Consider the following 14,161-nt stretch of genomic DNA (forward strand, 5'->3'; position numbering starts at 1 on the left):
TTTGAATAATCACATGATTTAGGGATAATTTTTCAATCCCAGATTGCTTTTATTACTCCAGTTTTGAGATCTGAGTTTTATTTTATTTGTCTTTTATTCCTTCTTTTCCTTTCTCTCTCTCCTCCCCCCCACCCTTCTTTTTGGACCAGCGGGCGCAGTGGTGCTTACCTCTCCTCTCCTGCTGTTGCTATCCTCCAGTTTCATTTTGTTCCTGAATTCTGCCTTCCCCATGATGCATTCTTCTCCCTTTGGTCCCTGGATTCTTGAAGCATTTAAATATTTTTCTGTTCTTAAGCTGCTTTTTCTATTTTTACAAGAAAATGCTTTTTTAAAGGGGGGAATTGGATATCTCAAGGGTTTAGTAACGAGATATAGTTCTTCTTATCTCATAGTTGCTACTCTAAATCCAACCAAGTTAGTGATTGAAACCTGTTATTTGATAGCATTCAGTAACTCCACATTTTCACTTCCATGACTGCTGTCACTGATTTCGACCCTGGTAATTTCGTGGGGTATGTAGCGTGGATGACAAGTCAGTTTGGCTCTTGATGCTAACTTGGGAATAAACTAGTCACCTGCTAGAAGGGCTGCACAACTTTCTCTCTCCCTTGAATTTGGTGATAAATATTTGCAAGAGTTCAGTTCCTGCCTGGTAGTTTTGACTTCCGCTTAATACTCTTCTGAGACCTACTAGACTAATTGGACAACAGAGCACCAGTCATAAGTGTGCTCTGCTCTCTACGACACGCACATATGTATCCGAGCTACATTCTTTGTATCTGTTCTGCCTATTGTGTTTCAAACAGAGCAGCGACTAATCCAGGTGCTAGAAAAAGATCTGCTTCCTTCACCTGTTTCTTCATGTGTGTCAGTGGAAGTAGGAGTGGCACTTCGCTCTCTTCTAAGCAACTAGAAAGAGATGGAAGAGAATGGTGTTTCACCCTTTCCCAAGGAAAATAAGAAAGGAAGAGTGGCTGTTTTTTCTTTCTTTACCTGGCTACAGGATGGAGAAAATATGGAGTAGCTCCTTAAAATCAAGGAGTCTGGATCCTTTGTCTGCATTGATGGGACTTTTTGATCTGTGTATTCAGCATAGGCCTGCTTTAAAGACTTTGACATCTGAGAAACTAGGGGATTTCAATCCTGCTTTTTTTCTTGGCTTCATTTGAGTCCAGGTCAGTCTTATCTCACTTTTGAGTGAATAGAAAGCTCAGCTGTGGTGTCACCTTAGTGCACCTTAGAATCATCTGTTGCAGATTAATCAGGGCTCTGCTCCATGGCCTGTCCTGGCGGGAGGTTCCTCTTGCTGCTTCTAAGTTAAGCTTGGGATGTGGTGTCTGCCTTCAGCTTCCACTTGTTCTTCTTCTTCTTGGTGGTGGTATCTGGAAAAGTTTCTCCCCACAGAGCTCCTCTATACTTTGGGGATTCTAGCCAACTGTAGGACAAACCCACCCACCATCTTTTTATGTCTCTATAGAGGAACTTTGTGTGAGAGGGACCTTGAGGAGATCTGGATTTTCTTTAGCACCAGAAACGTGCACATCAAGCTCCCAAGTCTTCCCTGAAAAGTGCAATATTTTAGTCAGATATCAGCTGTTTATGGATACTGCTTTAGTTGAGGTTCCGGTAAGTTGCTTGATACTTTGAAAGTGAACAGAAAGAAAATTGCTGTATGAGCAAAGAACTTCTAAAGGAAGTTTTAAGAGGTACGGAAATATCCTCTCTCTGTCCCATCAACATGCAGGAAATCTAACTCCCTCTACTGGCTTCCTGGAAAAAGGGCATGAATTTTTTTTCCCTATCACTATGCTGTTCTTTGATACTTTTTGGTATTTTCACAGTGTTCTTGATCAAACTCTTTGACTTTGGGGGAAAAGAATCCAAATATTTAGCAGGTAGGTAGGTCTGCTGTTACAAGGAAGGATAGTCTTATGGTTCAGAAATTGGACTAAACCTACCACAGACTTCACATATGACCAGTTTAGTTGGAGCCTCTGGGAGTTACTGTAATGCAAGTAGTGAGCAGCAAATTTATGAGGCTCATTCCATGTGGCCTCTTATGTTGAGAGCAAAGATAGAATTTTTTAAAGACATCATGAAGGTACTTCAGTAGATCTCGAGGCATCCTACAATGTCACAAATCCATCTGCTAAATATGTGCTTGTGGCATTTGGTTTTTCTACAGGCATTCATGGTTGAAAAATTCTGTTTTGTGTATAGAAGCTCAGTCTAATATTGATTTAGGCAGTTACAGAAATTTAGTAGGACATTTCAGAAAAGCCAGAGATGATGTAGTATCTGTTTTCTACTAAGCAACAGATCTGAAAGTTAGCCAGATTCTGCCCATTTCTTCCTTCTCTTTCTCTTTTGGGGTCTCTTTGAACTAATTTTTATAAGATGGGTTTTCATTATTCCAGTGGTGGGTCCCAGAGGCTATGGAACAAAGATGCTTTTTCAGTTAGATAACATACCAAAAGTCACCCATTCCCTTCCCCAGTCTTAGAGAAGCTGCTATGGGGAAGAGGTGAATGTTTAGGAAAAAGAAATATGAAAAAATCTAATGTGTTTTTAAAAATCCTTTTCCTCTCATCTTGACCCGCAAATAGTAAAATGCATTTTCAGACTAGCATAGTTATTGCATTATATTACTACAGGGCAGAGTTAATATCTTTGGATATTTTTAAGTTTAACCTTAACTCTGAATTTTCTAGGTTTTGATTAGTTTTGGAACAATTACAACATCCAAGTATGTTCATTTTATTAAAATATTGAGATGTACTCTCAAACATAACTCCATCTTAATTCAGTTTTTGTCTGGAAATACACGAAATGCTTAGGCCCAAATTTTCAAACTAAGTACAAGTATATAACATTGGAATTCCTATTGAGTTTTCTAAATAAGAATGGCCTGATTTTTTCAGAAGTACAGAGCCCCAGTGGCTCCCATTGAAATCCATAGGACTTGAAGGGGTCTTGCTCTGCACCTTACAGAATCAGACCTCTGTGCAAGAGAAGATGGAAAACCGGAGGCAGTTGCAGTAGAGGTTAAGAAGTGGAGTCACAAGCAGAGCAGGGAGCAGTACAGTCAGGGTGATTTGAGTCCTTCCAAGCAGCCATAAGCTAAGACAGGCACCATCCATTGCAGTTCTCTTTTACAACAAAATGATCTTTCCTGCAAGCTATTCAAGTCTTTCTGTGCTTCCAAACCCTTATTCCCTAGATGCCAAAACTCTCCATATCCTGACCTCCCCCGACTTGATTTCCACGGTGAATTTTGTTGTGTTTGGACCCCCTCCGATACTTTGTGTAGTTTTGGTCATCCCAAGAAAGATTAATTCAAACTGGAATAGGTGTAGAGAGGACTAGGAGGATGATCATGGAATAGAGACGTCCATCTTATGAGATAAGACTAAAAGTGCTCAGCATGTTTAGCCTGAGTAACTAAAGGCTGAGAGAGGGGATATGAGTGCTCTCTCTAAATACATTGGGAATAAAAACGAGGGAGAGAGAAGAGCTATTTTAGCTAAAGGATAACCATTGGCACAAGGACAAATGGGTATAAATTGGTCACGAATACATGTAGGCTGAAAATTAGAGGGTTGCTAACCATCAGAGGTGTGAGGTTCTGGAACAGCATTCCAATGGGAATAGTGGGGGCAAACAACCTAACTAGGTTTCAGGTGGAGCTTGATAAGTTTAAGAATGGGATTATGTGATGGGGCTGCCTGTGATAACAGAGGAAAGGATTTGATGAACCAGGAGGTGCCTTTCAGTTCTATGTTCCTTATCCCTACTCTTCTCTTGCCTATAGAGGTTAGTTCAGACTCAGAGGTATTCCTGTCTTAGCAAAATCTAATTGTGCTGCCTCTAAAGTTCTTTCAGCTCCTGCTGGCCTATGTGAGTGGAGTCTGATCTTGCAAAAGGTAGTGCACTAACCTCAAAACAACAAGGTTGGCTATTAGATAGTCCTGTGATTATTCAAATAATTAAGACACTTTAAGGGTGGAAGTGATTTTGTATTATGTTAACTACAGTCTTCTAATTCCAAAAGAAATGTATTCAAAGGCCAATTTTTACAATTGTTGCCAACATATCCTTTAGCTCTTCTGCCTCCCTGCTTTTTACTTGTGTTACTTGCAGGATTTTTGGAGGTTTCTGTTACGTTTGATCCAGTAGCAACTGTTCACTTTCTTATACTAATCATTTTTGAACAACTCTCCTTATGTCTTTCAAAATCTAGTATTAAAATTGATGAATTGGGCCAAAGTAGAGCTGAAAACAAAATGAGAAATCCAAAAGTTTTGGTTAAAATCCCAGGTGAAACTCCAAAAGTCTGGGGAGAATGCTCAACAAATGTTTGTAAAAATCCCTGTTGATTTCTCTTATCCTTTGTCATAATGTTCCTGTCCGGAGCACCCCTTACTGCCCGAACCATGTCTTTGCATTCACCCAGCCTCAGGTCTGCAACATCTGGGCACTCTAGCATACTAGTCCAAGTATAGATATGTGCTAGACCAGTTAGAAGATGCTCAGCCCTCCAGCTGAGCCCTGGTGGACAGTCCACCCGTTCTGGGGTTGCCAATGAGCACAAAAAGAAAGGAGCACATGTGAATTGTCCCATGGGTGTGGTAAAGTTCTGTTCTTCTACGAGTAGTGTTCTTACGGGTGCTTCACTTCAAGTTTGTGTGCACCTTTGATTGGAGATGTTCAGTAGCAGTGCTCATTTGACCTGCCATCCTCTTCCCCGTTACGGTGGTTATATAGAGCTGCGTGGGCAAAACACCTTAAGTTACTTCTCAACTTCCGTTTTTGGCCTGAGATGGAGTGCCTACTATGACTGTTTCAAACGGAGTTCATAACTCAGCCTTTTCTGATAATTTAGTTTAGTTTACTTATTTCTTATTGTTGTGGCATAGTTTTATAGTTTGATATTATCTTGTTTTCTTCTTCTTAACACCCTTTTTTCCCCTCCTCCGGCCTTCCTTTGAAGGCTGATCTTCAGGAATAATATTTGCAGAGTTATGCTGGGATTCAAATGCTGCTTCACCCACCAGGAATCGATTTCCAGTTAGTGATGGACATTCCTGGTGCTTCCACTGTCTGGTAGACAACCATGTACCATTAAAGGGTAAAATCTGCTTATCTATTAAAAGCAGATCTCAAAAAAACAGGGTAATTAAATTTAGACTTCTTACGATGTAGCAATCCCTGCAACCAGCCTTGTATACAGGTCTGGGTAACCGCTCTGTACATCAGCCTCTGAGTGAACACAGCGCCCCATCAACCTCAGTACCCCATTCACCGAGTTTTGTGGGATAAGAGTAGAAAGGGTATCGATAAGGCACCCAGAAAGAGGACTTTTAAATTTTCTCACAGACAGCCTCTGTCAAAGAAGATGTGGTCATTGCCAAAATCTGACCATTCCAGAAAATCTGGTTCCAGATGGGATAAATCTGAGACTCCAGCCTGCTCTGGTACTGGCAGCTTGTTAAAGACTTCTTGTTCATCCAAGAGCCATGGAAATCGTTCTCTGCACTGAAGCCCGACCATTGCAGTAGGGACTCTTAAGCACATTGCACCAAGAAGAGTGCTTAGAGTCTCTTTTGCCAGAAGCTGGGAATGGGCGACAGGGGATGGATTACTTGATGATACCTGTTCTGTTCATTCCCTCTGAAGCACCTGGCGTTGGCCACTGTCGGAAGACAGGATATTGGGCTAGATGAACCTTTGGTCTGACCCAGTATGGCAGTTATGTAGGAAGCTTATACTGTCTTCAGACCCCTTGGTACCTAAACAGGTGTCTCAGATCACTACACAGTGCCTTTGAAGTCATCAACATCGGTACCAACATAATCCACTCAACAAGTACTGATGCAGCAAACAACATCCTTGGTACTGACCTCAGCCAGTTCAGAGCCTCATTCACTCACAGTGTAGATGCGCTAAGTTTCACAGAAATTTAGGTGCTCCAGAGACTGGATTTGGATGAGTCAGAATCTCCTTTTGTTAATGGGTACGGAATGTTTGTCAGATCTTCTGAGTCACCAAGGCCTTATCTTTCATCGGTACCTCCTAGTTCTCTGGTACCTATTACCACAGGGCAGACAACCATCTTCACCCTTTTTAGCTGCCCCTCGTTTGGAATATGTCGAGGACGACTCCTTGGATTCTTAAATATCTGTACAGGAGTCACCCATTTACAAAGGGATATCTCCCATTCGCTCAGAAAAATACCAAAGCACAAATAATCTCTTATTCCTTTTCATTAGTTTGACCAGCACTGGATGCCTCATTCTCTACCTTGTGGTCCCCCTCAGTGGCCATACTGGGACCCGAGAGCTGCCTATTGTCAGCAGTTCTCAAGGGCTCCTAGCTACTCCTGTGGGGATCATTGAGGAGAACACTTCCCTGCTCCGTCACTTCCTGAACAGCCCCACCTGCAAGAGCAGTCTCTTGAGGGGCAAGAGGCTAGAGCAGATAAGGAGATAACACCTCAAACTACTATTTTATCATCTTCACTGGATGTGAGGCTATACTCTCACTGACTACTTAAAGCAATTTCAAGAGCTGATGAAACATATTGCTGCCATACTGTAGATCCCTTTAGAGGAGGTCCAATAGTTGCAGCAAAAGGTCTTGACATTTTACACACAACCACCTCTGTTGAAGTGGCTCTCCTAGTGAATGAGGCCTTACTGGAACCTGTCAAGACAATCTGGCAGATGCCACCTATGGTATCACTGATGCATAAATGAACTGACAAAAAGTATTACGTTCTAGACAGAAATTCTGTATATTTATTTTCTCACCCTCCACCAAATTTCTTAGTTAATAGAAGCTGTCAGTGAGCATGGCAGCCAACACTATACAAAATCTACACCTTATAATAAGGACCACTAGTTCATTGTTCTCATAGATTCATAGATATTAAGGTCAGAAGGGACCATTATGATCATCTAGTCTGACCTCCTGCACAATGCATGCCATAGAATCTTACCTACCCACTCCTGCAATAAACCTCTTACCTATATCTGAGCCATTGAAGTCCTCAAATCATGGTTTAAAGACTTCAAGGTGCAGAGAATCCTCCAGCAAGTGACCCGTGCCCCAGGCTACAGAGGAAGGCGAAAAACCCCCAGGGCCTCTTCCAATCTGCCCTGGAGGAAAATTCCTTCTCAACCCCAAATATGGTGATCAGCTGAACCCTGAGCATATGGGCAAGATTCACCAGCCAGATACCCAGGAAAGATCATAAGAGCTATTATTCTGTGACCCTGCAGTTTGGGATCTCATATCAAGCTCTGGTGGCAAAATATAATCACACTAAGTACAGTAAATTCCAACACCTCTGTTGAACACCTTATGGGACATCATAACAGATGCAGGCCCCTCTAGGTGCAGCCGAGACTGCAGCTCATTTCAGCTCTACTGCTGTTGTCATGTGTCCAATATCTTGGTTGAAGCTGTCAGGTTTTCCTGTGGAAGTCCAAAATGCTGTAGAAGACCTCCCTTTTGATGGACTTAAGTTTTTTTCTGAATCTAGCGATGAACACTTGCACAGGAATTGAGATAAACACTCAGGTCTCTTAATGTTTATACATCTGCAAACAAGAGGATATTTAGTAGGTCACAAATGGTACAGAGATTCCACACAGCCCAATTTTCCAGCTATCATATATCTACTGAACCAGCCAAAAAGAGGCCAAGATATCAAAAAAAAAAAGAGAGACCTGCTACCACAACCATCCAGCCATCCTCATTGTTCAAAAGGCAATTCTGAGGGTTTGGTTGACAGTCGAGAACAACGCTACCTCAGGAACCTTCAGCTGCACCATTCTTTCCACCTCCCTGTGTCTGGAGACCATCTCTCCCTTTTCTAACCTGCATGGGAGCCGATTACATCCTACAAATGGGCTTTGGAGGTTATAACATTGGCTTACTCAATCCAGGTCACTTCCATGCCACCCCCCTTCACTGTCGCTTTTCACAGACTCATCTTACGAACACTTGCTGAGACAGGAGGGGCCACAGAACTAGTTCCAGTCCTGCACAAGGGGAAAGGATTCTATTCCAAGTATTTTCTCTTCCCAAAAAGAACAGAGGCTGATACTGTATCTCAGACTCCTAAATACCTTTGGGAAATCACAGAAATTCAGGATGGTGACCCTCACAGCTATAATTCTATCATTAGATTCAGGGAATTGGTTTGCAGCCCTCGAACTTCAGGACAAGAACTAAGGGTCACCAAATGAAATTTAATACGCAGCAGGTTTAAAACAAAAGGAAGTATTTTTTCACATAATGCACAGTCAAACTGTGGAACTCTTTGCCAGAGGATGTTATGAAGGCCAAGACTATAACAGGGTTCAAAAAAGAACTGGATAAATTAATGGAGGATCAATGACTATTAGTCAAGATGGGCCGGGATGGTGTCCCTGATCTCTGTTTGCCAGAAGCTGGGAATGGGTGACAGGCAGCCTGGATTGAAAAAAAAACCAATGATTTAAAAAAAAAAAATTAAATCGGATTTTTTTATTTAAATCAGATTTTTTTGATAAACTAAGATACATTATAACTCAAAGATATCTCATCATGGAATAGGGATTATAAATTCTAATTCTATAATACAAAACAAAATATTCATGTAATGTTTAAGAAAAGTTTTGTAAATGAGTTCCAAATGAGTTCCAATAGTTCACAGATTGGGGACCCAATCTTAGGGGTTCCAAGGGCTTCTGTATAGATTACTTAGGTTAATCTTTCTATCTACCCAATGGGATTCAGTGCTCAGTCTAGAAGATACCATCAGAGATGCTTAGTTTTGCAGTTCTCAAACTGTGGATTTGTCTCTCCAGAGACAACATGATTGTTAACATAAAAAATGTTTTAAATAAATATCCTATATATGAATGAGCGAGAGAGAAAGAGAGAGAGAACAGACCTCAACCCTGTTGTCTATCTGCAAATTTTTGTGTACGAAGAGTCAATCCCTTACCTCTCTCTAAATGTGCAAAGTTTCAAAAAGTCCAATGGATAGAAGACTGTTCTGGACAAGGAGAAGAAGTCTGGAGATAAATGTGAGAAGGGAGGGATAGGCAATAGAAACAAAAGTGAAACTGCTTAAGCAGCATATTTCAGAAGTCTTGAGGTCTTTCTGAGTGTAACCTTCATTATTTGAGATCTGCCATACCATTCTCTCACTAGAAGGGAAAACCTATAATGGCAGCAGGCCGTAAGAGTGACCCAGTTTGGGAATATTTTAATGAAGTTCCTCTACCTGTGGGTAAGACGGGCATGCGTGCAAAATGCAAACAGCGCAACAAAGAAATGCAAGGCCTGGTTGCCCAGATGAAACAACATCATGAGAAGTGTTCCTTCTCAGGAGGAAGCTGCGTTGAAGTTGATGAAAGAAACTTGTCTGAACATGCAGGATCTTCAGGTTGGTAAACTTTTTTTATTTCATACTTCTTTCTTAGGACTGCTTGTCTTCCTTCTGGACTATTCTTGAATTCTCATGTTTGAGCAAAAATATATAGTTGTTGTTCTATGGTACTATCATTTTAGATGCAGTTGTGATTAAAAAAATAAATAGCTGAAATAGGCAGATCTTCCTTTTATGGTTTCACCTTTAAAGTAGTACTGAGTGAATGTAATGAATAATTCTAAATGAGCAGTATAGTAATAATAAATAACTGCATTGACTTATTTTGTTTAGGAGAATCCATCCTCAACATACAGGATTCTGAAGACTATCCACCTTCAAGATCACCATTATTTTCTATAGTTTCAGAGTTATCTGCCAGGGATAGTGTTTCAGTCACATCATGTATGTCACATAGCCACAGTATATCACCTGTAGCAAAAAGAAGAAAAAATCATCCAGAAACAACCATAGATAACTTTGTGATAAGAACCAGCAGATTACAAAAAGAGGTGATTGATGAAAAAATTGCCTGGTTTGTTTATGCAACCAACTCTCTTTTCTGTATGATTGAGAATCCACACTTCATTAACATGGTTCAGTCATTAAGACCAGGAGACAGTCCACCCAACAGAGCAGATGCAACAGGCAAATTGCTGGATAAAGTGTATGAAAGAGAAATTGAGCAGTGTGCAAAAGGTCTAGAGGGTGAAATTGTTAACCTGAGTCTTGATGGGTGGAACAATGTCCATAACGATGCTGTTGTATGTGCTTGTGTGACAACAGAAGGAGGGAAGAACTTCCCTCCAGAAACAATTGATACATCTGGAAATGCGCACACAGCAGAATACTTACGAGAAGTAGCAGTAAAAGCTATAACAAACGGTGAAAAAAAATTTCAAATGTCGAGTATGCAGCTTGGTCACAGACAATGCTGCAAATGTATCCAAGATGAAAAGAAATTTAGAAGAGAGTCCCAAGCTAATACTATACGGTTTCAGTGCTCATTTGATGCACCTCCTAGCCAAAGACTTCAGTGTTCCAGAAATAAAGGCTAATGTTGTTGAAATTGCAAAATACTTCTGTGACAACCGCTTTGCAGCAGCTGCTCTGAAAAAAGTGGGAGGAACCAAGCTAATTCACCCACAAGACATGTGATGGAACTCCGTAGTGGACTGTTTTGAGCGCTATATCAAGAACTGGCCTAATCTGATGTCAGTTTGTGAACAAAATTTGAAAAAATAGATGGCACTGTCACAACCAAAGTTCTCAACATTGGGCTTAAGAGAAATGTTGAATGCATGCTGAGTACTCTGAAGCCTATTTCTGTAGCCTTGAACAAAATGCAGGGAAATAGCTGTTTTATTGTTGACATTGTTGAAATTTGGAAGGAACCGAGTGAGATCTTAAACACAGAAATATGCAATGACAGAGTTAAATTACAAGCATTGAAAAAAACGAATGGGACAAGCACTATCTCCAGCTCATTTTCTTGCAAATATTCTCAATATTCGGTACCAGGGTCAAACCTTAACTGCTGAAGAGGAGGAGTTGGCTAGGACATGGGCATCCAGCAATCATCCCTCCATAATGCCAACTATAATAAACTTCAGAGCTAAGGGTGAACCATTCAAGAAAGTATATGTTTGTTGATGATGTTTTAAAGAAAGTCACACCAGTGAACTGGTGGCAGTCACTTAAGAACTTGGATTCAGAGAGTGTTGAAGTGATGATCTCACTTTTAACAGCAGTAGCTTCTTCTGCCAGTGTAGAAAGAATATTTTCTTCCTTTGAACTAATTCATTCCAAATTGAGAAATCGTTTGGGACCTGAAAAAGCAGGAAAGCTTGTTTTTCTTTTCCAGATTATGAACAAACAGGAAAAGGACAGTGAAGACAACTGAGTTAGTTGCAGAAGCCAATATTTTAAGTTTCTCATGTTGACCTGGCTGACGTAGTCGATTTAATTTTTTTTTAATATTTCATTTAACTATTTTAGTTAAAAACAATTTAAACAAAAACAAACCTGCTTTTAGAAAACTTGAATGTTTAACTAAATTCAAAAATTCATATGCTTGTTTTGTGAAAATATTATATATTTGTTGTTGAAGAAAAAAATCCAGAATACATAATGTTGTTGTTTTAGTTAAATAAAACAATTTAAAATGTCTGTCTGGTGATGTTCTCCTCCTAATACAGCCTGGCAAGAAAATCCTCCAAATATTAATGATTAACCTCCTGAATTGGAGATAGTTCACCTCCCAATGACTTCATAAATATCTGCTTCAATTACCTTTGGTAAATGAAATAACCAAATGATCATTAGTTTTAAAGCTGTATCAGAAAATTAATCTGAAAAGTTTAAAAAAAAAAAAAAAAACTTTAAAAATGTATAGTGTGTACCTTCTAAAAATGAAACCTATATCTATCTCTGAGTTATGAGGAATATCTATTAAGGTTATAACAGCCAACAAGAACGCACTTTTATGTAGAAATCCATGATTAAATCAAGTCTTCCTGACTAATGATTTAAATCAAATTGATTTAAATCAAATCCACCCTGGTGACAGGGGATGGATCTCTTGATGGTTACCTGTTCTGTTCATTCCCTCTGAAGCACCTGGCATTGGGCACTGTCGGAAGACAGGATATTGGGCTAGGTGGACCTTTGGTCTGACCTAGTATGGCCATTCTTATCAACAAAAAACTTAAGAACATATGTACTTTTGCTGCGCAAATCAGCCCTCACAAAAGGTTAGTCTGTTTCACGCAACCGGGATCACTTCCAGTAGTAAGTGCTTCCCTTCATCCTCTCTTGTATGTCCCAGGGTTATTGTCAAAAGTCGTGGCAGTGGTAGCAGCTTATCTACATCAGCTGGGAACAACACGTAAACTTAATAGGGGCTTCTCTAGGTGCAGTAACAGCCAGACCTTACCTCCCTGTGGACAGGCTTACAACTTTAAGAAGCCTAATCTCCCAGGTTCAAGTAAGCCACCAGACGTTGGCCAGAAATTGTCTCCAACTACTAAGACATGTGATAGCTTGTACTTTTGTAATGCAACACGCCAGTTTACATCTTTGCTGTCTGCAGCGGTGGCTCAGAACAGTCCATCTCCAGAGCAATTGCTGTTTAGACAAGCTGCTGTCTGTCCATCATCATGTGCCAGACTCACTCAGTTTGTGGAAGGAGTTTGCCTGTTTAGGAGTTCCTTTTACCCAATGCAACCGCCCTTCCCCCACCTCACCATCATTATAACTTAGAAGCATGCCTTATAGGTTATGAGTGGGCATCTAAGGACATGCACCACTCAGGGCAAATCATCTGCCCAAGAGTCTTCCGCACATCAACTTTGTGGAATTAAGGGCTGTCAGGAATACCTGTATCCGTAAACAGAGGTCAATCCATCATCGTCATGACAGACAACAGAGCCGATGTGCTCTATATAAATCATTGGGGCTAAGCGGAGGGAGCAAGAGCCCCCTGCTTTTGTGCTCAAGCACTAAAAGTATGGAACTGGTGTATAGTCAACATACTCATCTCAACCTTGTACTTTCCAGGGATACAAAACACCATGATCAACAATTTGAGCAGGCACTTCTCCCAAAATTAAGAATGGGAGCTAAACTTTCAGATTTTCAAATGTATTCTTCTGACTGGGAGGGGTTCCAGAAATAGAATAATAGATTATCAGGGTTGGAAGGGACCTCGGGAGGTCATCTAGTCCAACCCCCTGCTCAAAGCAGGACCAATCCCCAACTAAATCATCCCAGCCAGGGCTTTGTCAAGCCTGACCTTAAAAACGTCGAAGGAAGGAGATTCTACCACCTCCCTAGGTAACGCATTCCAGTGTTTCACCACCCTCCTAGTGAAATTTTTTTTCCTAATAACCAACCTAAACCTCCCCCACTGCAACTTGAGACCATTACTCCTTGTTCTATCATCTGGTACCACTGAGAACAGTCTAGATCCATCCTCTTTGGAACCCCCTTTCAGGTAGTTGAAAGCAGCTATCAAATCCCCCCTCATTCTTCTCTTCTGAAGACTAAACAATCCCAGTTCCCTCAGCCTCTCCTCATAAGTCATGTGTTCCAGTCCCCTAATTGTTTTTGTTGCCCTCCACTGGACACTTTCCAATCTTTCCACATCCTTCTTGTAGTGTGGGGCCCAAAACTGGACGCAGTACTCCAGATGAGGCCTCACCAATGTCGAATAGAAGGGAACAATCACGTCCCTCGATCTGCTGGCAATGCCCCTGCTTATACATCCCAAAATGCCATTGGCCTTCTTGGCAACAAGGGCACACTGTTGACTCGTATCCAGCTTCTCGTCCACCATAACCCCTAGGTCCTTTTCTGCAGAACTCCTGCCTAGCCATTCAGTCCCTAGTCTGTAGCGGAGCATGGAATTCTTCCTTCCTAAGTGCAGGACTCTGCGCTTGTCCTTGTTGAACCTCATCAGATTTCTTTTGGCCCAATCCTAGACAAATCAGAGGTCCCTCTGTATCCTGTCCCTACCCTCCAGTGTATCTACCACTCCTCCCAGTTTAGTGTCATCTGCAAACTTGCTGAGGGTGCAGTCCACGCCATCCTCTGGATCGTTAATGAAGATATTCAACAAAACCGGCCCCAGGACTGACCCTTGGGGCACTCCGCTTGATACCAGCTGCCAACTAGACATAGAGCCATTGATCACTATCCGTTGAGCCCGACGATCTAGCCAGCTTTCTGACCACCTTATGG

The 14,161-nt window shown here is 41.2% G+C and overlaps 1 protein-coding gene across 8 annotated transcripts in view; it reads left to right on the forward strand.

Annotated features, from left to right (window-relative positions):
- The window catches only part of LCORL (ligand dependent nuclear receptor corepressor like), a 183,332-nt gene that overhangs the window by 82,908 nt on the left and 86,263 nt on the right, over positions 1 to 14,161 (forward strand). Inside the window, exon 5 of one of the 8 annotated variants that reach the window (XM_074951621.1) lies at positions 9,716 to 12,525. The exons of the other annotated variants lie outside the window; for them this stretch is intronic. Within the exon in view, the coding sequence (XP_074807722.1) occupies positions 9,716 to 10,479 (764 nt within the window). The 3' untranslated portion in view covers positions 10,480 to 12,525. Of the gene's footprint in view, positions 1 to 9,715; positions 12,526 to 14,161 lie in introns of those variants that run through there. 8 annotated transcript variants of the gene reach the window in all.

The sequence above is a fragment of the Natator depressus genome, chromosome 4, assembly GCF_965152275.1.
Source record: "Natator depressus isolate rNatDep1 chromosome 4, rNatDep2.hap1, whole genome shotgun sequence".
NCBI classification, from domain to species: Eukaryota; Metazoa; Chordata; order Testudines; family Cheloniidae; genus Natator; species Natator depressus.